General features: G+C 41.2%; 1 protein-coding gene across 2 annotated transcripts in view; it reads left to right on the top strand.

Moving 5' to 3' along the window:
• The window catches only part of LOC129853492 (transmembrane protein 132C-like), a 211,449-nt gene that overhangs the window by 147,260 nt on the left and 41,039 nt on the right, over window positions 1-23,150 (top strand). For both annotated transcript variants that reach the window (XM_055919598.1, XM_055919599.1), the window contains one exon: window positions 5,253-5,439. In XM_055919598.1, coding sequence (XP_055775573.1) covers window positions 5,253-5,439 — 187 coding nt within the window. The remainder of the gene's footprint in view (window positions 1-5,252; window positions 5,440-23,150) is intronic.

Raw genomic sequence — 23,150 nt, 5'->3', positions numbered from 1 at the left:
CCGACCAGCTCGATCCGGTCTTATGTAGCAACATTTAAATTGTGTTTTTTACATTGGATTAAAGTACAGACTCTTTGTCTGTATATCATACACTACAGTTAAGGAACAATGGGAAAGTTATTCTGCTTTGAAAGCTGATAAACTTGTAACCCCACTTTTGAGAAAATGGCCCTTGAGTGTTTTGGTACACCTACTTGGACAGCTTTTCTTTATCTACACCCATTCAGCATCGTTCACACACTCTTAAGCCTTAGCCCCACCCATCTCTTTAAGGATTCACATGTGAAGCCATGTACTAAACAACCAAAGATGTCAAGACTAAAGTCTGGTTTATACTACATCTATTGACAGTTGACGGAGTGACATCATGAACATTCTATTGTCATCTGACATCAAACTTGTCGTTGTGAAAAATTATACACACAAAAACTACAGACTGCATGACATTAGCAGCCTGGTTGTCCAAAATTGCATAACTGGAGAATTTTAACACCAATAAACCCACCCGTTTAAAAATTAATTCAGTATATGTCAATCTAGCACACCAGGCAACTAAAAGAAACGTTATAAACAGCTTGTTAGATGGCTAGCCAGTTCAAATAATGACCATATCATATAGCTGACAACCTCTTCACTTTAGCTCATTTGTACTCATTATTACAGGAAAATAAACTCAAATCAAGATCATTATTTACAAGTTAATGGCGAGCCAATCACAGAAAATAGCTTACGGTTGTGAGTATGATGAAATAATAACAGGGAATTCTACCAGAGCATTTTAGAACTTGGACACTGTCTCGTTGGCCTAGCGTTATATCCTAATTTGACTTTGGTGCAGGTCATGTTGTTCTTCACATTACCATCTCTGGTAAACACACACTATATCAAATTAAATCAAAGTTTATTTGTCACATGCACAGGATACAGAAGGTGTAAATGGTACAGTGAAATGGTTTCTGCATAGTGGAGTCTTTTGTTTAGACATGTAGCTAGCTAGCCAAACAAGGAACCATAATCCCAACTCATAACATTACTACCCGGCATGAAATTGCAAGTAGCTAACCAACCAGGTTCATTGTTAGCTGGCTCTGAGATACGATTAATAGTTACCCACAGATCATACACGTAATGTTAGCTAGCAAGCCAGCCAGCTAATGTTGGCTAGTTACCTAACAGTATGCTTTAACTTGCAAAGATAACAACTTTCAGACAAAATTAGAAACTTATAATATCTGAAAATTTGTGAGTCTGCCAGATCAGAGGCAGTAGAGATGACCAGGGATGTTCTCTTGATACGTGTGTGAATTAGACAATTTCCTGTCCTGCTAATAATTCAAAATGTAACTAGTACTTTTGGGTGTCAGGGAAAATGTAAGGGGTAAAAAATACGTTATTTTCTTTAGGAATGTAGTGGAGTAAAATTAAAAGTTGGGAAAAATATAAATACTAAAGTACAGATACCACAAAAAACTATTTAAGTAGTTCTTTAAAGTATTTTTACTTAAGTACTTTACACCACCGCTAGGCTCATAATTTAACAATTGTATCCATATTTACAGATAGCATAGAAGTTTGTTATTAAGTCACATGAAAGTTCACATGTTCCAGGAGGCATTTCTGCCAAAAAACACATTTTGATAAAAAAAAAATTAAATGCCTCTCCTGTGAAGTAGTGACACGCGACATATGCCTAGTTTCCTGAAACAAATCACATATGCTGCTGCTACTCAGTTTATTATCTATCCTGATTGCCTAGTAACTTTTACCCAGGACCAGCGCCAGAATGAATCAGTTGGATGGATTTTGTTAATGGGTCTGGGGAAGCTTACAATTTATCCTACCATTTCTACCTATCTGCGTGCCAGTTATGATTATTTTTATATGCGCGGAAAAGTTTGTGGAAAAGTTTCATAGTAATGTTTTCGTTTCTCAAAATTATTGTCACGTGGTTAATCATAAAAATATGAATAAAAATAATACAAATCTAAAAGTTAAAATTCAACTAATGCAAGAACACCAGCCTTTGCCATATGGACTCATTGATACACCATGATCCATTGGCAGCTATAGAAATTAGCGCATGGCTCAGACACAGCCTATTGGCCAATGCAGCAGTAGACCTATAACTTCCATCATCAACTAAGAAAAATACATAGGCCTAAAGTTGACAAATAAAATAGAAGAGAATAAGCGTATTTTTTTAAATAGCTGTGGATTGTTTCAAATCAAAAGTGCATGGGCCTATGCCTATTTGGAAAGCCAGAAATTTGGGCAGCGCGTGTGCCAATAGGCCTAATAGCTGATTATTGAGTTGCGGCTGTCATTGAAAAGCATCTAAAATGTGTGAAGATAATGTGTCTTGAGTATCATTTAAAATGTTGAAACAAGAAGAAGAAGGGGAGGGGTGTGTGGCGAAGATATGGGCATTTCTCTCCAGAATGCTTGCACTCAGCTCTCCAGAATGTACCTCACTGTCTCCCTCCAATTCTTGCACATTCATTGTTTCATTGTGTGAATTGTTTGCCCTTAGATTGTTTATTTTTATCACATACGGAGACAGAGTGGTGCTGTTTCGCTCTCTCAGATGCTTTATCTGAGATTGATGCGTCTCTGTCGGCGTGCGTCTCGGTCAAATAAATTAGAAATATATTTCAATATTTTATTTGGACGGGCAAGGAGGTACGGTAGGGCGGGCCCGCCCTTAACCCAGAACCTGCTTTTACCCCTACCTATATGTACTATACATATTACCTCAATTACCTTAACTACCTCGCACCCCTACACATTGACTCGGTACCGGTACTCCTTGTAAATAACCTTGTCATTGTTATTTTACATTGTTACTATTTCATTTTTACATTTTCTTTCGTTGACTTTTTAACTGCATTTTTGGGAAAGGGCTTGTGAGCATTTCAAGGTAAAGTCAAATAATGACAAATAACATTTGATTTGAAATTGGCATCTGTTTTGTCAGAGGGACTGTGGAGGAAGCAGTTATGTAAGGATGTTTTCTGTCATAACATTGCTCTGACAGCACAGCACAGCCCATCTCTCTCCACACTGATTGCTACTCTGTTATGGAATGTGGCACAAGTTCTTTGGTTGTCATTTGAAATATTTCTACACACTTCTGCTTCATCGAAAAATTGGGTTGTTGTGCGCTCGGACGCAACAAATCACTCATTCACTCTGAGTGAAAAAAAATATGTGAATGGGGAGTGAGTGTAAGCCTTACAAAAACCCAGGTTTCAGCAAATGAAACGCCTGGTCTATTATTCATTGTTTTCCTGCTTTCTTTTTTGTTTTGTACTTTTGACCCCTTTTTCTTCCCAATTTCGTGATATCCAATTGGTAGTTACAGTCTTGTCCTATTGCCGCAACTCCCGTACAAACTAGGGGGAGGCGAACGTCGAGAGCCATACGTCCTCCGATACTCGACCCTGCCAAGCCGCACTACTTCTTGACGCACTGCTCGCTTCCTGTCGGAGGAAACACCGTGCAACTGGCGGCCAAAGTCAGCGTGCATGTGCCTGGCCCACCACAGGAGTCGCTAGAGCATGATGGGACAAGGACATCCCGGCCATCCCTAACTCTCCCCTAACCCGGATGACGCTGGGCCAATTGTGTGCCGCATCATGGGTCCCCCGGTCGCGGCCAGCTGCGACAGCTTGGGATCGAACCCGGGTGTGTACTGAAAGCACTGGGATGCAGTGCTTTAGCCACTCGGGAGGCGTTTTCCTGTTTTCTGAGTCACATTCATAATTGAGAGCATTATATATTTGCTCAGATGTCTTTTCTCGAAGTACAATGCATGTTGTTCTTTGTTCATCACAACAATAAAAAAGGGAACATTTATGTTGGAAAGGGTGCCATGTGCCATACGTACTGTAGACAAACTGGCGTCGTTGTCCAAGAAGCATAAAGAGAGCTTTAGAGAGAGTGCATATTTATCTCTTTCAATCTCTCTTTCTTCTGGCAAGCCTCAAATGAAGGAGATGTTGTTTAGTACCAGTGCGCTTCGGAGACAGTGTGTGAAATGTATTGGCCCTGAGCCCTGCCATTTGACACACAAGACATGGCTAACAGATCTTGTGCCATTTCCAATCTCCTCCTGCTCCTGTGTAAAGCTGACCTTTGCTGCCTCCTGGCTATATTTAAACTCTGAGCACCGGAGACTGTCACTGGGAAATTATATTTTCAATGCTCTCCATTTGTCTGCCCTGCCGTATATTCTCCTTGCATACAATTATATATATTCATATTGTACTGCTGCAAACAAGGGCAGTGGTAAACACCCAGGCCTTCATGTCCAGAGCAGGCACCTGGTCTCAGAGCATTTTCTATTATTCTGTACGTAAATCTGAGAAGCTCCATTTAGTATGATATTTTACATTTCGTATGCTATGTATTCATTTGTGGAAGTCCATCACCCATTTTGTATGATATGGTACGAATTACAATTTGTATTATATGTTATGAATTTACAAAACGTACAAGGTACAAATTTACAAAACGTTTGATATGTTACGAATTATAGCTAGGTGGCTTACTAACGTTAGCTAGGCTAGGGGTTAGAGTTAAGTTTATGATTAAAAGTTAGGAGTTAGGTTAAAGGGTTAATGTTAGGGTTAGCTAAAACGGTTAAAGTTAGGGTTAGCTAACATGCTAAGTAGTTGCATAGTAGCTAAAAAGTAGTAAGTAGTTAAAAAGTTGCTAATTAGCTAAAATGCAAAAGTTGTCCGTGATGAGATTCAATTTGGGTTGCTAGACGTTCATGTTATACACCCATCCATCCACCCCGACCAACCATCCTACTTTTGTTTTTGCCTTAAGTAACCATCCGTCTTACATAACCATATCAAACATAACATATGCTAATTTTATGCTTATTATGTTATGTCTAGTCTATGAGACCAGGCTGGAGCAGGGTGACAGTTATGTGGAGCTTCCCTCTGAGCTACAGACTCATATATATTACTGTACAGAGCAATTGTGTAACTGTATGGGCAGTACACAGCATGTCAATACAGAGTTGTGAGAATTAGCTAACAGTGCATATCATACCAAGGACCAAAAAGTTGACCTTTTGTAGAAGCAGTCTATAAAATGTCATGGTTTACAGACATTGATTTAGTCACTAGACGCCACTATTTTTAGCCATAGGAATGTGTGTTGATAGAGCTTATAGAAACACCATTACTTTCTCATACAATATTGATCCTCTCCCATCTCTCTCTCTGTCTGTGCTGCAGGTCAGAGGTGGGTTTCCAGAGGGTCCTACAGGTGGATCTGGAGGTGGACAGTTTCCTGGGTCCACTGGGCAGCCGCTGGATCACGTGGCAGGTTGAGTACCCGGGCAGCCATGCCACCACGCAGGAGGCAGAGACAGAGATCCGGCTTGCCCAGAAAGACCTGGGGGGCATTGTGCCCCTGGCCATGGTGAGTGGTGTCACTCAGTCAGTCAGTCAAAGTCACTACAACACATAGAGCAGATGGGCTGTGCCAGAGTTCTGAAATTCATTCAAAGTTCTGTGGGTTACACAGTGTGCATCCTGCTGTTCAGAACACTGACAACACTTCTCTTAACACCATCTTATATTTACTTTTATACTGTAATGTGATTAAAATATATTGAACAAAAATATTATCGCAACATGCAACAATTTCAAAGATTTTTCTGAGTTATAGTTCAGATAAGGAAATCAGTCGATTGAAATAAATTCATTAGACCCTAATCTATGGATTTCACATGACTGGGCAGGGGTGCAGCCATGGGTGGGCCTTGGAGGGCATAGGCTCACCCACTCGGGAGCTAGGCCCAGCCAATCAGAATGGGTTTTTCCCCACAAAAGGGCTTCATTACAGAGAGAAATACTCCTCAGCAGAAATACCCCCCCCCCCCCCCCAGACAATCCTGCAGGTGAAGAAGCCGGATGAGCAGTTCCTGGGCTGGCATGGTTAAGCATGTTCTGAGGCCGGTTGGACATACTGCCAAATTCCCTAAAACTACCTTGAACATTCCATTCTCTGGCAACAGCTCTGGTGGAAATTACTACCGTCAACATGCCAATTGCACACTCCCAAAAAACTTGAGACATCTGTGGTATTGTGTTGCCTTTTATTGTCCCCAGCACAAGGTGCACCTGTGTAATGACCATGACGTTTAATCAGCTAAATGATATGCCACACCTGTCAGGTGGATGGATCATCTTGGCAAAGGAGAAAGGCTCACCAACAGGGATGTAAAAAAGATTATGCACAACATTTTTCAGAAATAAGGTGTTTGTGTCTATGTAACATTTCTGGGATCTTTATTTTCAGCTCATGAAACATAGGACCAATACTTTACATGTTGCGTTTATATTTTTTTCAGTTTAGTTAAATACAAATGTAAGAAGAACAAAGACACATCATTTTTAAAGATAAACAAAATATAGAATGCCATAGGATTACAATCATACTGTGCACTATGCATTGGGGTGTAATACATTTACTGCATAGTTATCGTACATTACAAAATCAATATTAGATCTGATATAACTACACTGATATTGCAGACCTGTAGCTCCAGTGTTTTGCCTGTGGAGTGTGTGTTTTGGCATGAAGGAGTGGGTACATGTGGCCCTCAGCAGGCCCTGTGTCTGGGGCCCAGAGGCTCTCTTTGGCCTGAGGCTAGGCCTGGAGGTGTGTGTCTCTCTTAGGTTGCTATACAGATGAGCATCTCTGCTGGGTGGATTCATCAAAGCTACTCTATTTAACTTCACAGAACATCTCTCACCCCATTTGCCTTGGTTTTCTAAACAGAGTTAGATCCAGAAAAGCAACTTAAAGATACCAGAGAGATCAATTACACCCACTTACAAGCACAACATGTTGCTTACCAGTGTTGAGTTATGTGATTGTGATGCATCTGTAAGTGCTTAAGGATCCGCCCCTTTTTTAAATTTTTGACTAAAATGACATACCCAAATCTAACTGCCTGTAGCTTAGGCCCTGAAGCAAGGATATGCATATTCTTGGTACCATTTGAAAGGAAACACGTTGAAGTTTGTGAAAATGTGAAAGGAATGTAGGAGAATATAACACAATAGATCTGGTAAAAGATAATATAAAGAAAAAACGAACCATTCTTTTGTATTTTTTTGTACCATCATCTTTGAAATGCAAGAGAAAGGCCATAATGTATTATTCCAGCAAAGGTGCAATTCAGAGTTTGGCCACTAGATGGCAGCAGTGTATGTGCAACGTTTTAGACTAATCCAATGGACCATTGTATTTCTGTTTAAAATGTTGTATCAAGACTGCCCAAATGTGCCTAATTTGTTTATTAATAACTTTTCATATTCAAAATTGTACACTCTGCTCAAACAATAGAATAGTATTCTTTCACTATAATAGCTATTGTAAATTGGACAGTGCAGTTAGATTAACACGAATTTAAGCTTTCTGCCAATATCAGATATGTCTATGTCCTGGGAAATGTTCATGTTACGTACAACCTCATGCTAATCGCATTAACCTACGTTAGCTTAACCGTCCCGTGGATATTAGCAGTTTCTATAGCTACATTATAGGTGGCCGTGGGTGTAAGGCAGCCCCCGAAGTGACTCTCCCACTACATGGGTGGCTGTGCCTGTATTCCTGTGTTGCTGTGCTGAGAGGAATGCAGATACTGTAGATCTTGTTCCCCAAAAGTATTTAGTTTTTTTTTTTATGTATTCGGATCCCATAAACTGTTGCTGAAGCAGCAGTTTCTCTTCCTGGTGTCAACAGACTCATGTCCCGGATAATTGATGCTATATGTGCAGAGGTACAGTATATTATCCATATTTTCCTTTTCATATTCCTTTTCTTCTGATGTGTCAACAAAAGGATAATGGCACCCACACTTTGCATTGACACAAATTGTATAGAGAATGTATCTTTCTCACATCAGTATTTCATACCGTCTCTGTGAGAAAGCATTATGTGGGTACCAGAATGAGCATGATACCCACTTACAGCTCAGTCTTTTTTCTTTGCAGATAATTTAGCTCATATTTTAGTATAGATTACTTGCAAAATTATTAATAAGGGAATACTATTTGAGATGTTTTTGTAGCTGTCAGAAGTGCAGACTGACTTGGGATCATTGTGAAGTACTGTACACTCCAAGCCTGTGGCGTTGTCAGAATTTTGGAGCCCTGTGAAAAAAACAACTACCGGGCCCCTAACATAGAAATCAGAATGTTTCAGATTAAAATAACTTACTGAACAATATGTGTTATTAAATGTACTAACTATAAGCTTCTGCTGCTCTATACTACAATTGTGCAGATTCTAGTTTCCACCTTCATCCTTTGCCTATATTAATAGTATTGCAAAACATTTTGGTTCCTAATGTTAACAAAAGCTGTCTGTGTCATGAGATTTTTATGATACTTTATTATAAATAATTACACAATTGGTGACTTTTTAATATATGGTATTGTAGTCAGTTTTAATGAAGAAATTACTAATGATCCATGTTTCAGATTAAAGAATGTATTACCAATTCTTATAAACAAAGCTAACCCTCTTCTGCCCTATGCATAATTCCTAAATAAATGCCTATAGCATACCCCAAATAAAATAAATCCTGAACTATGTGGTGCAGGCATAAATGTGGTACCTACAGAGAACAAGCGTCTGTGAAATTAGCACTGTAGTGTTAAGACATTATGTGGGCATTCCTGAGTAAGTTCAACAGGAGATAAACCATAGCAGAAAATACTCTGAAACAGTATTTTGCCTATGACCGGGCAGGCTTGTGTAGAACAGGTTAAGGCATGTGTCCTTGTGTTTGTTCCCTGTAAACAAAACTCAGAGGTTACACTGCACCAATAGCCCAGCGTCAAGCCTTCTTGTGAGCAAACTAATTTATATTGTCTTTAAAGTTAAATTTTCTAGCTAACTGGTTTTCAATTGAAAGGATTGCATGGCTGTTCAACCTGTCTTGGCACATTGTAGATCTTAGATAGTTCTTTATACGTTTCGGCTTACTGAAGGCACGTTCACCTACAGCAAATGTTACAGACATTCGCAATTCAATGCATACCTCTCCAAAAATGCTCTGTAGCTGCATCTTGTGGATGGCATTTAGGAGCTCTACAGGAGAAAGACCATCTGAAAAAGTGGCACCATATATTGTCTTTAGATGTCGCACTTCATTTTCAAATCCATCTGTGAGATCTTTGGAGTAATTCTTTCTCAATTTGTGGCAAGATACACACATTTGGTTTTCAGTCATTTTCCTAAATGTAAGTATTGATGAAAAATCCTTGCATATAGCTGCAATCGCATGTCCAAATATACTGATTATACTATCCAGAGCCACATAAAACACTGTGTTGCAAAATCCAGTGTCTGACTTCTGTTCATTTGCTATGTCATCTTCAGTCTCATCAGGGAAACGTTTTATTTTTTTTCTGGCGGCTCCTCTGTTCACTGTGAAGCTGAGTAGTTACACCCATTTCATTTGCCAACATGGAGGCTTCTGCCAGAAGAGCGTCCCACTGATTACACAGAGCCTGTAGTGCCTTAATGTGAGCTGCTTCAGTGTCCAGAGAAATATTTTCTGACTGAAGAATTAGGCTTCTATTCTCAATACGCTGCAAAACTTTGACCCAGAAAGTGAGCAGGAAGATTGCCTTGAAAGACATGAAGTAGCTTTTCAGACCTTTTGCCTCAGATTTGGCTTTGTTTGTCAGGCTGCAGGTAGCAGGAAGCATGTCTAGGGCATTTATGATAGACGGTAAATGAGTTGACACTGGTCGGACCGCAGCAATACGCGCACTCCATCGCGTGTCTGAAAGGCAGTTAAGACAGCAGCCAGTCTTTTCCTTGAGAATGGCCCGTCGCTCTGGGTTGGAACTGAACAGATTTGATGATTCACACAGCCAAAAAAGGTTGATACTTCTGGGCACAACTGAGCTACATGTACACCCACAAGATTAAGAGTATGGGAGGCACAAGGTGAGTATGTGACCAGTGGATTCTTTTGCAGTATGTGTGCTTGAACTCCCTTCACTTTTCCTGACATATTTGCACCATTATCATAGCCTTGACCACGGCAATCTGAAATGTCAATACCATGCCCTTCCAATGCACTCAAAATCATTTCATAAATGTCACTGCCTGTCTTTCTAGCAAAGTCTTTAAATTCAAGAAAACATTCAATTATTTCCCATTCACCTGTTCCCTGAACTTTATCTTTGTGTAAATATCTTGCCAATAATACATTTTGCTCAGTATGGGAAATGTCTGGATTTGCATCATATACAGTGGGGCAAAAAAGTATTTAGTCAGCCACCAATTGTGCAAGTTCTCCCACTTAAAAAGATGAGAGAGGCCTGTAATTTTCATCATAGGTACACTTCAACTCTGACAGACAAAATGAGAATTTTTTTTCCAGAAAATCACACTGTAGGTTTTTTTTTATTTTTTATTTTATTTTTTTATTTATCCCCTTTTCTCCCCAATTTTCGTGGTATCCAATCGCTAGTAATTACTATCTTGTCTCATCGCTACAACTCCCGTACGGGCTCGGGAGAGACGAAGGTCGAAAGCCATGCGTCCTCCGAGGCACAACCCAACCAAGCCGTACTGCTTCTTTAACACAGCGCGCCTCCAACCCGGAAGCCAGTCGGAGGAAAAGCCCGCCACAGGAGTCGCTGGAGCGCGATGAGACAAGGAAATCCCTACCGGCCAAACCCTCCCTAACCCGGACGACGCTAGCCCAATTGTGCGTCGCCCCACGGACCTCCCGGTCGCGGCCGGCTGCGACAGAGCCTGGGGGCGAACCCAGAGACTCTGGTGGCGCAGTTAGCACTGCGATGCAGTGCCCTAGACCACTGCGCCACCCGGGAGGCCCACATTGTAGGATTTTTAATTAATTTATTTGCAAATTATGGTGGAAAACAAGTATTTGGTCAATAACAAAAGTTTATCTCAATACTTTGTTATATACCCTTTGTTGGCAATGACAGAGGTCATGTACCTATGATGAAAATTACAGGCCTCTCATCTTTTTAAGTGGGAGAACTTGCACAATTGGTGGCTGACTAAATACTTTTTTGCCCCACTGTATAACCGAGTAATAGATTGCATCTTCTCTTTCATAAAGTATTGCTTTCAAAACCCTTTGACCACATATTCCTATGAAGTCATTTTGTGTCTCAGAGCTGAGGTAATGAGTCAGTCGTGCTCCTTTCTTTTTGTCATGTAACAGCAGGTCATAATTTGACAACAGCTCAAGTAAGCCTAGGTAATGTCCAGTATGCGCACATCATCAAGATAATCAGATTCCTAGATGCTAAGTACAGTGTCACATCCAAAATCCTTTCTAGAAGTGCTCTGTTTTTATACATTTCTGACTGGATTTGTTTCTGCAGCTGACTGTCTATACCTGTAGTTGTAGTTACGGTATGCTGCAGATTTTTCCATTTCCAGTAACAGTTCTTGTGAGACACACCATCCTCATGCTCTGGTAGTTTGTCATACATTCTCCGCCATTTCACGGATGATATCTTATAGCCATCCTTACTATTCAGAGAACTGGGTGATGGTTTACTTTGCTCATGAGAAAAAAGAACACATGGAATGCAATATGCCTTTACACTCTTACTATAAATAAGCCAGTCTCTGCACCTTTTCTCTTCCGTTTGCTGACTTACTGTACTGTAAATGAGTCTGGGGGCATGACTTAATACAGTTCTGTCTCCTCACCACACCTGTTGGCTAGTCTGCAAACAATAACTTCTCTTTCATGGTCTTGTACTTTCTCTGGCCACAGTGTTGGATCATCTAAAACCTCATCTTCCTCACTTTGAATCTGTCCATACTCTTCCTTTCCCTTATTACTTGCTTGTTCAATCTCTTCTGTCAGTCCTTCACTGGCACTGCTGCTACTCTTTAACTCATCTTTCTCCTCCCTGCTATCCTCTGCATCAGAGTCTGTCTGACAGCTTTCGGCTGAGATTCTGCCTGCCTGGGGCTCGCACTAGAAAGTGAGTAAACAAAGGGAAATGTAGGTTTAATGTTCGCCCCTACAAAGGTTACCATACTAAAAATCTACCACTGAAAGAAAAAATGTTGTAATAGTGTACATATCAACTGTAATACATATTTAAGTGTCAAAGTCATCATGTGCCTAACTTTACAATTTAAAAATGGTCTAGTTATGCTGCTGCTGCTATAAAACAACCTCACCTCCAAGGTCCGCTGTTTCAACTTCATGTAGTAGACAGACGTAGGGATCTTTGTCTACAGCAGTAGTAGTTGCATTTACAGTATGGATAGGTAACGTGAACTAACTCACTTTTGTACATCGCACTGGTCTGTACAATTGACCTTATTTTAGCACCCAAAAAAACTTAATACTACCAGATCAACTGTAATATCAATACCATTGTAAAGCACAATTTCTCCCCTTTCCAACAAAATCAATAACGAGGCCTTCATGATGCCCATCTCTGCATGATTCAAGAAGGCAATGAGCTCTGTCGAGTCTTTTTAAAAATGGCGGATGGGGAAGCGAAACCTATTGCGTGATAGTGAGAAGGAAAGATGCCGTGTGGGGAAACGGCTTTTTTCACTCGATCTGTCCAACGCATCACCTTATAGCCTCTAAAATGTAAATAAAACAATATAAAGAGTTTATATAATGTGTCATTACATACCTATTTGAAGGTTTGTGTCGAATTTGAATCGGGTATTTAGGGCGGTGCTAAAGTGATCTTCAGAAGTAAACAGCTGCTTTTGAGAGTCATGATAGCTTGCAGTGATGACGCAAAAAATGACTAGGCTTACCCTGTCCCTTTCTTGTTTTTAAACGGTGAGAGAAATGCTACACCTGGTGGAGAGAGGCTGTAAGACATAATTAGTTGCTTTATGCAATGTAACATACAGCGTCGGATGGGTCCGTTTTTTAAACTTTTCTCCAATACTATAGAGCCATTTCCACGTCAATCAACGCTTGAATAGAAACGTAGTTCACACCAGATTTTGTTGTCAACACAGTCGCTACAGTCCCATTAGTTTTCTTTGCAGTCTCGTTTGAATGTCGCTGTTGTGCACATTTGTACGGAATGGGGTTAGTGTACGTTAGGCTACATGTTAGGTTTTAATTTTAGTCTGGCTAGCTAGCAAATATTGGTGAATACAGTTATAATAATATCTAAATAAAAGCTAATTAGCTAGCCATAGCTGGTAGTGGTAGCTCATCATCATCATGTTAATAATTACTGCTCTGACCGAGCCGAGTGAGTCCACTGTAGGCAGTTACCTGTAGCTAGCAAGCTATCAAGCTAGCTATATTGGCTAGCTAGGCTACTCAGTTCGCAGGCTGTCTGCATTGGCTTACCACTCAAATCCTTAAATAAAAAATCTGGGAAAAAACAATTTTTTTTCTGAATTTGCTGTATCTGTCTTTGTTTCCTTTCTTTCCTTTTCTGAAAACCCGATTTTGTTTTTAAGGGGGCATAGTGGTTATCTCTCATGAATGCTTAGGCTACATGCCGGAGCAACTGTCAGATCTCCTCGTGTAGAATAATGGACCAAACCATGTGCATTATGGGGTGGGGTGGGGGGGTACAAACTGGATGGTTGGATAGAGATGGCTGATCTGATTATGGTTATATATTTTTTAATTTTCATCACAGATTTTTTGGTCTAACATTTTTTAAATTATAAGCAAATAATTCTCTAAACATTTAGGGACCCCTACCAGGCTAGGGCCCCATGAATCATTCATGTTTTCCCCCCCTTAACGACGCCCTTGCTCCAAGCCCTGATATATTACCCATCATTCTAATAGTATCTAGTATTATGATGAAATCATTATGCATTTTGAGTGCAATAAGGATTTATGGTTCAATGCCGATTATAAAGGTTTTTATAAAGCGACAAAGATCTATCATAATTAATCTGCTATTAGAATCACTTGCTAAACTTGGCAGAATCAATTATGGACATAATCATCATTGCGAGAGGCTCATATGGGAAGATGAAGGGTGTATTCAAATACATTAGAGCAGGTTACATACGTGTACAGTGTATGGATATGCTATGCAACCTCTAATGCTTAGTCATCCTTTCCTGATTCTGTATTCTATTCAGGAAGCTTTCCATTAAGCCAGTTATGACCTTGGAAATAGATGCCTGTTCTAGTGATTCTATTTTTATGTTTATGACTACATGTTATGGAGTGACTCAACATTTCCAATGCATGCCTATCTCAGGACTGCACCTGGTCAATGCTCGGTGGACATTTCCATTGCTGATATTGACATTGTGAGCTGTTGTTGTCCAGCCTTACTCCAGTCCTATATCAATTCATTCACTCTTCATTCATTCAATCTTTTTTCAATCATTCAATCTGTCTGTTTTTCTATCCCTTTCTTCCCTCCATTTGTTGTAGTTTCCTATCTTACCTACCTTTGTAGTTTCCTGGCTAGTAAAGTGCAGACTCGTGTCAGACCATTTCTCATGTTCAGTATACAACCAGGTACAACCTCACTGTCTCTCTTTTGTAAATTGTCTCACACAAAACCCACACAAAATAGACTCATATTATGTACACAACTCACACACACAACCTCATAGTATACCACCTCAGTTATTGGCTTCATCAATAAGTGGATCGATGGCGTCGTCCCCACAGTGACCGTATGTACGTACATATCCCAACCAGAAGCCATGGAGTACAGGCAACATCCGCATCGAGCTAAAGGCTAAAGCTGCCACTTTCAAGGAGCGGGGCACCAATCCGGACGCTTATAAGAAATCCCGCTATGCCCTCAGACGAACCATCAAACAAGCAAAACGTTAATACAGGATTAAGATTGAATCCTACTACACCGGCTCTGAAGCTCGTCAGATGTGGCAGGGCTTGAAAACTATTACGGACTACAAAGGGAAACCCAAACGCAAACTTCCCAGTGACGCGAGCCTACCAGACGAGCACCAGCAACACTGAGGCAAGCAACACTGAAGCATGCAAGAGAGCACCAGCTGTTCTGGATGACTGTGTGATAACGCTCTCGGTAGCCAATGTAAGCAAGACCTTTAAACAGGTCAACATTCCCAAAGCTGCGGGGCCAGACGGATTACCAGGACGTGTACTCAAAGCATGCACAGACCAACTGGCAAGTGTCTTCACAGACATTTTCAACCTTTCCCTGACCGAGTCTGTAATAACTACATGTTTCAAGCAGACCAAGGAAGCGAAGGTAACCTGCCTACATGATTACCGACACGTAGCACTCACGTCGGTAGCCATGAAGTGCTTTGAAAGGCTGGTCATGGCTCACAGCATCCTCCCGGATACCCTAGACCCACTCCAATTCGCATACCGCCCCAACAGATCCACAGATGACGCAATCTCAATTGCACTCCACACTGCCCTTTCCCACCTGGACAAAAGGAACACCTATGTGAGAATGCTGTTCATTGACTATAGCTCAGCGTTCAACACCAAAGTGCCCATAAAGCTCATCACTAAGCTAAGGACCCTGGGACTAAACACCTCCCTCTGCAACTGGATCCTGGAATTCCTGACAGGCCGCCCCCAGGTGGTAAGGGTAGGTAACAACACATCCGCCATGCTGATCCTCAACACAGAGGCCCCTCAGGGGTGCATGCTCAGTCCCCTCCTGTACTCCCTGTTCAATCATGACTGCACGGCTAGTCATGACTCCAACACCATCATTAAATTTGCTGATGACACAACAGTGGTAGGCCTGATCAACGACGAGACAGCCTATAGGGAGGAGGTTAGAGACCTGGCCGTGTGGTGCCAGGACAACAACCTCTTCCTCAACATGATCAAGACAAAGGAGCTGATCGTGGACTACGGGAAAAGGCGGGCCGAACAGGCCCCCATACAGGGCTGTAGTGGAGCGGGTCGAGAGTTTCAAGTTCCTTGGTGTCCACATCACCAACGAACTATCATGGTCCAAACACTGCTGAACAATTAATCAAATGGCCAATGGACTATTTACATTGACACCCCCCCTCCATTTGTTTTTTTACACTGCTGTTACTCGCTGTTTATTATCTATGCATAGTCACTTCACACCCTAACTAAATGTACAAATTACCTCAACTAACCTGTACCCACGCAAATTGACTCGGTACCAGTACCCCCTGTGTCCTCGTTGTGTTACTTTTTATTATTTTTTGCTTTAGTTTATTTGGTATTTATTTCCTTTACTCTTCTTGAACTGTACTTTTGGTTAAGGGCTTGTAAGTAAGCATTTCACGGTAAGGTCATGCTTGTTGTATTCGGCGCATGTGACAAATACAGTTTGATTTGATTTGAGTCACAGAGCACATACAGTGTCCTCAGAGAGTAGTCAGGCACTAAAAGTATTTTCCACATTTTGTTGTGTTACAGCCTGAATTTCAAATGGATTACTTTTCGATTTTGTTTCACTGATCTACACACAATACTCCAAAATGTCAAATACAATCGAGTAGTGAATTTCAAGCACAGATTCAACCATAAAGACCGGGGAGCTTTTCCAATGCCTCGTAAAGAAGGGCACCAACTCCAGTGGCGATTTTAGCATGTAAATCTTGATGGCGCAACAACAAACAAAAACTAGTGGGATGCATGCCAGCTAAGCCACTACACTACACAACACAACACTAAACTATACATGAATTGCACTATAACAGTGACAAATGGTACCCACAAACTGTTAGGCGTCACGTGTGCTCCCTCTCCGGCCTCTAAGTCACCAGGCTGCTAGTTATGGAGCACACCTGTCATCATCGTTACGCACACCTGCACGTCATCAGACTCACCTGGACTTCATCACTTCCCTGATTACTTTTCCTATATATGTCACTCCCTTTGGTTCCTTCCTCAGGCGTCATTGTTTCTGTTTCAGTTTCATGTCTGTGCGTTCTTCATGTTTTGTTTTATGTTTCGTTCGTTTACTAAATTATTCATTCCCTGAACATGCTTCCCGACTCCCAGCGCACACATTACATTAGGGCCTATATAAAGCTGTCCCAACAGCAGGTCCAACATTTTACCTCTGCTACACCTGGCTATCAGTGGAACCTTGTCTGGCAGCGAAACAGCTCATTCAGCCTCATTTACCGCCTTTAAAAAAAACATTGCTGATATGGCTAACTTGCTTAAACAAAGGTGGTTTATAATGACAAGTGAGATGTACAAACTATGGCATAAGGGGACAATGAGCGTATGAGAGTCAATCGATTAAAACATTAATGAGCGAGCTAGGATGGACATAGTCAATATAACTATTTGTTTAGCACTTTTTGTTTAGTACAGGGACAGATTTCAGAACATGGGCCGTTCTTACAGTGTTCTCCCTGTACACCAAGTCAGAACCGTAGGATAAATAAAGGGGGCATATAAGCAGACAATGAAAGCTTACAATATTATATGATTACATTTCTCTAAACAGGTTATAGGCTACATGTGCACCACCAAGTCAGAACAGTAGGGGAAATTAAGAGGGTTAAATAGACTAAAATATTAGGGGAGGCACATAGGCTACTAACATCTTACTACACAACATACACTTAGTATTACTTTCTCAGCTACAGTATGCATATCTCCCTGGCATATTACATAATTTATGCAGCAGCATACAATATATTTTTGGACTCACCTTGTTGTGCTGTGCTCACTTAAACAGGAAGGTTGCGCGGCGGTCCTTCATGGGCAAATTATGTCATCAAAGTCTGACATTCTCTGGATTTATGGTGCTTTCAAAACAACTGGGAACTCAGAAAAAAACAAGGTTAAATCATGATGATGTCATTGATCTTCAGGCCGTAGCTCTAGAAAGAGGCCGGATTTACAATTCCGAGTTGAATGACCGTTCAAAACTTATTTTTCCAGTCGGAGCTCGTTTATTCCCAACTTCCCAGTTGTCTTGAACTCACTGAAGTCAAGTTTTCGCAGTTCCGAGTTAAAGTTGTTTTGAGCACGGCACAAATCATGCTTCATTGACAGCATGGCCAATGTTGAATGTTTATCATTTTAAACTTGGAAAAGAGCCCCTTAATCCCCGATTTCGGGGAACACAGCCACTGTCACTGATTCCGTCTAAACCACTCATTGTTGAATTTGCAATTTCTAACTTGTTGTGTAATTTTTATGTCCAATGGCGGATGAGCATCGATACGTTTTATCTATAATTTGTCTTCATTATTTCTCTTCATATGACAAGGATTAAAAAGGATTAGATTGGAGATTTGATTCAGGATGATGACTGCTAGCTAAAATTTTTGTTGTCATGATCAATCCAATCAAAGCTACTGTACATATAACGTGATTTGATGTCATTTTATCTGTGGCCAATGACCTTGAGCCTTCTTGGACAGGCACTTCTAATGTAACTCTATGGCAGCAACCAAGGAGCTAGAATTTTTAAAGTCAACCCTTCGACTTGGCGGTGACGTAGTGTCCCCATGAGTGTCAGACCTCTGAGCCAATAACGGCGCAACGCTCCGTATTTTCTGCTGGCTTGCCCCACCACCACAGGAAGCACTGAGCTAGGCTGAAACACCTGCATTTTGGAGCTGCATTACTCAAGAAAACAAAAAAGAGACCATGTTTGTATACAGCTTTATTAACTTAATTATATATTTTTTACATTGTTTGCAAACTATTATGTGACACATATTAATGCCAAAATAACATGCAAAACAGGCAAGCCCCAACAACAAAACAATACTTTTTTAATACATTTTTTGGCAAAAAATGTGGGGCTCAAAAACAGAAACAGGGTCGCCTCTGACCAATTGGTTGATGTCAACAACAGAAAAGTAGACATTGAATATCCCTTTGAGCATGGTGAAGTTATTAATTAGGTTTTGGATGGTGTATCAATACACCCAGTCACTACAAAGATACAGGCATCCTCCCTAACTCAGTTGCCGGAAAGGAAGGAAACTGCTCAGGGATTTCAACATGAGGCCAATGGCGATTTTAAAACAGTGTTTAATGGTTGTGATAGGAGAAAACTGAGGATGGATCAACAACATTGTAGTTACTCCACAATACTAACCTAAATGAACGAGTTATAAGAAGGAAGCCTATACAGAATAAAAATATTCCAAAACATGCATCCTGTTTGCAACCATGCACTCATGTAATACTGGAAGAAATGTGGCAAAGAAATTCACTTTTTCTCCTGAATACCCAACATTATATTTTGGGCAAATGCGATGTTGATTATGGCAGCCCCCTGCACCTCTCTGATTCAGAGGGGTTGGGTTAAATGCGGAGACCCATTTCAGTTGAATGCATTCAGTTGTACAACTGACTAGGTATCCCCCTTTCCAACACAACACATCACTGAGTACCACTCTTCATCTTTTCAAGCATGGTTGTAACGGTAATCCTCTTCCTCTTCATCCGAAGAGGAGGAGTAGTGATTGAACCAAGGCGCAGCGTTGTGAAATGACATGATTTAATTAAGACACGACAAAATAACTAAGACAGAAAACGAACTAGACTTGAATTAACTAACAAAATAACAAAACGAATGCGTAGACAAACCTAGACATACGAACTTACAATAAAACACGAAGAACGCATGAACAGGGAAAAATAGACTACACAAAAATGACGATGTACAAACATACCGAACAGTCCCGTATGGTGCGACAAACACTGACACAGGAGACAACCACCCACAACGAACACTGTGAAACAACCTACCTAAATATGACTCTCAATTAGAGGAACGCCAAACACCTGCCTCTAATTGAGAGCCATACCAGGCAACCCTTAAACCAACATAGAAACAGACAACATAGAATGCCCACCCAAACTCACGTCCTGACCAACTAACACATACAACAAACTAACAGAAATAGGTCAGGAACGTGACAATGGTGGTGGCTGCATCATGTTATGGGTATGCTTGTCATTGGCAAGGTCTAGGGAGTTTTACTTTTTTTTAAAGAAATGGATTACATATAAGCACAGGCAAAATCCTAGAGGAAAACCTGGTTCAGTCTGCTTTCCAACAGACACTGGGAGACTAATTCACCTTTCAGCAGGACAATAACCTAAAACATAAGGCCAAATCTACACTGGAGTTGCTTACCAATATGACATTGAATGTTCCTGAGTGGCCTAGTTACAATTTTGACTTAAATTGTCTGGAAAATCTATGGCAATCTATGGCAATAGCTGTCTAGCAATGATCAGCATCTTGACAGAGCTTGAAGAATTCAAAAATAATAATGGGCTAATATTTTACAATCCAGATGTGGAAAGCTCTTAAAAATCTACAACAAAGCACTCACTGCTGTAATTGCAGGTATTTCGAAAAAGTATTGACTCAGGGGTGTGAATACTTATGAAAATGAGATATTTCTGTATTTTTATTTTCAATACATTTGCAAACATTTCTAAAAACATGTTTTCACTTTGTTATTGTAGGGTATTGTGAGGAGATGGATGAGAAAAAACATATATTTAATCCATTTTGAATTCAGGCTGTAACACAACAAAATGTGCAAAAAGTCAAGGGAAGGGGTATGAATACTTTCTGAAGGCACTGTACGTTCACTCACTCACACTCACTCACACACACACAGAGAGACTTGAGTATGTGTCGGAAAATGTGTTTGTGTGTTATGCATGCTTCAATGCGAGAGAAGGCATACCAGCGAGGAAGGCTGAATTAGATTACTTGGAATCACTCTGGCATGAAAAGCCTCTCTGCTCCTCTCCTCCCCTCCTATCCTCTCTTCCTCTCCTCACCCTCTCATCCTCCCCCCCTCAACCTGCTGATGGAACAGAGGAAGTAAGGTAGTATAAAAGCAGTTCTTGATCCTGCCCCACTTCCCCCCATCCAGAGGTAAAACATGAACTGTGTTTCTGCGTTACACTCTGTCTCTTTGGTAGGACAGGACAGGAGACTGCACAAAGGCCTGTATCAGTGACACAACAATGATGTCTTCCAGCTGTTGATCCTTTTTGTTTGGGGTGTAGAGGGTTCAGAGAGGAGAGCAGGCAGCTCGCTATAGGCCAGGGAGAAGAGAAGAGCATTATTATTACTGATGGGTGACAGAGAACCAGAGAGTGGTATAGTAGCCTAGCGGTAACCTAGAAGGTTCAGAGAGGAGAGCAGGCAGCTTGCTATAGGCCAGGGAGAAGAGAAGAGCATTATTATTACTGATGGGTGACAGAGAACCAGAGAGTGGTATAGTAGCCTAGCGGTAACCGAGAAGGTTCAGAGAGGAGAGCAGGCAGCTTGCTATAGGCCAGGGAGAAGAGAAGAGCATTATTATTACTGATGGGTGACAGAGAACCAGAGAGTGGTATAGTAGCCTAGCGGTAACCTAGAAGGTTCAGAGAGGAGAGCAGGCAGCTTGCTATAGGCCAGGGAGAAGAGAAGAGCATTATTATTACTGATGGGTGACAGAGAACCAGAGAGTGGTATAGTAGCCTAGCGGTAACCGAGAAGGTTCAGAGAGGAGAGCAGGCAGCTCGCTATAGGCCAGGGAGAAGAGAAGAGCATTATTATTACTGATGGGTGACAGAGAACCAGAGAGTGGTATAGTAGCCTAGCGGTAACCTAGAAGGTTCAGAGAGGAGAGCAGGCAGCTCGCTATAGGCCAGGGAGAAGAGAAGAACATTATTATTACTGATGGGTGACAGATAACCAGATGGTGGTAGCTTAGCGGTTAGAGCATTGGGTCAGTAACCAAAAGTTCACTAGTTTGAATTCTGGAGCCGACAAGGTGAAAGATCTGTCGATGTTCCGTTGAGCAAGGCACTTAATCCTAATTGCTCTGGATAAGAGCGTCTGCTTAATGACTAAAATGTAAATGTACCAGAACCCTCCAACCCAAAAAGCGTTGATGGTATCCTAAATTAAATGATAAACTATACAGACCACAAATTCTAATTAGCTAAACTCTAACATCACCCTCAGCTCTGGCATCTTCCCCAATATTTGGAACCAGGAACTGATCACCCATCCACAAAAGTAGGGACAAATTGGACCGCAATAACCTCTGTGGGATCTGCGCCAACAGCAACCTATGGAAAATCCTCTTCATTATCATTAACAGCAGATTAAATTTGGCATGAGGGTCTGCTATATAAATTGATGGAAGGTGTTGTTGAGGAAAATACTGTACATATAACAAGATGACATCCATCAACAAGTGTACGCTTAAATTGGCACAAAAAGAACACAGGAGCTCCTCGGGCTGTGGCGTGACAAAGGGATGCAATTTGAGCCCCAACCTCTTCAACATACACTGAGTGTACAAAACATTAGGAACACCTGCTCTTTCCATGACATAGACTAACCAGGGGAATTCAGGTGAAAGCTATGATCCTTATTGATGTCACTTGTTAAATCTACTTGAATCAGAGTAGATTAACGGGAGGAGACAGTTTAAAGCAGTATTTAGAGAGCCTTGAGACAATTGAGTCATATATTATGTAAACTCAGCAACAACAAACAATTCCCTTTTTCAAGACCCTCTCTTTCAAAGATAATTCGTAAAAATCTAAATCACTTCACAGATCTTCATTGTAAAGGGTTTAAACACTGTTTCCCTGGCTTGTTCAATGAACCATAAACAATTAATGAACATGCACATGTGGAAGGGTCATTAAGACACTAAAAGCTTAAGGTCACAGTTATGAAAACTTAGGACACTAAAGAGGCCTTTCTACTGACTCTGAAAAACACCAAAGGCAAGATGCACAGGATTCCTGCTCATCTGCGTGAACGTGCCTTAGGCATGCTGTAAGGAGGCATGAGGACTGCAGATCTGGCCAGGGCAATAAATTGCAATGTCCGTACTGTGGGACAGGTACAGGATGGCAACAACAACTGCCCAAGTTACACCAGGAACGCACAATCCCTCCAACAGTGCTCAGACTGTCCGCAATAGGCTGAGAGAGGCTGGACTGAGGGCTTGTAGGCCTGTTGTAAGGCAGGTCCTCACCAGACATCACCGGCAACAACTTCACCTATGGGCACAAACTCACCGTCGCTGCACCAGACAGGACTGGCAAAAAGTGCTCTTCTCTGACAAGTCGCGGTTTTGTCTCACCAGGGGTGATGGTCGGATTGGCGTTTAACATCGACGAAATGAGCGTTACACCGAGG

Source organism: Salvelinus fontinalis, chromosome 4 (genome assembly GCF_029448725.1).
Source record: "Salvelinus fontinalis isolate EN_2023a chromosome 4, ASM2944872v1, whole genome shotgun sequence".
In the NCBI taxonomy this organism is placed as follows: Eukaryota; Metazoa; Chordata; class Actinopteri; order Salmoniformes; family Salmonidae; genus Salvelinus; species Salvelinus fontinalis.
This window is presented reverse-complemented; position numbering and strand designations above follow the sequence as displayed.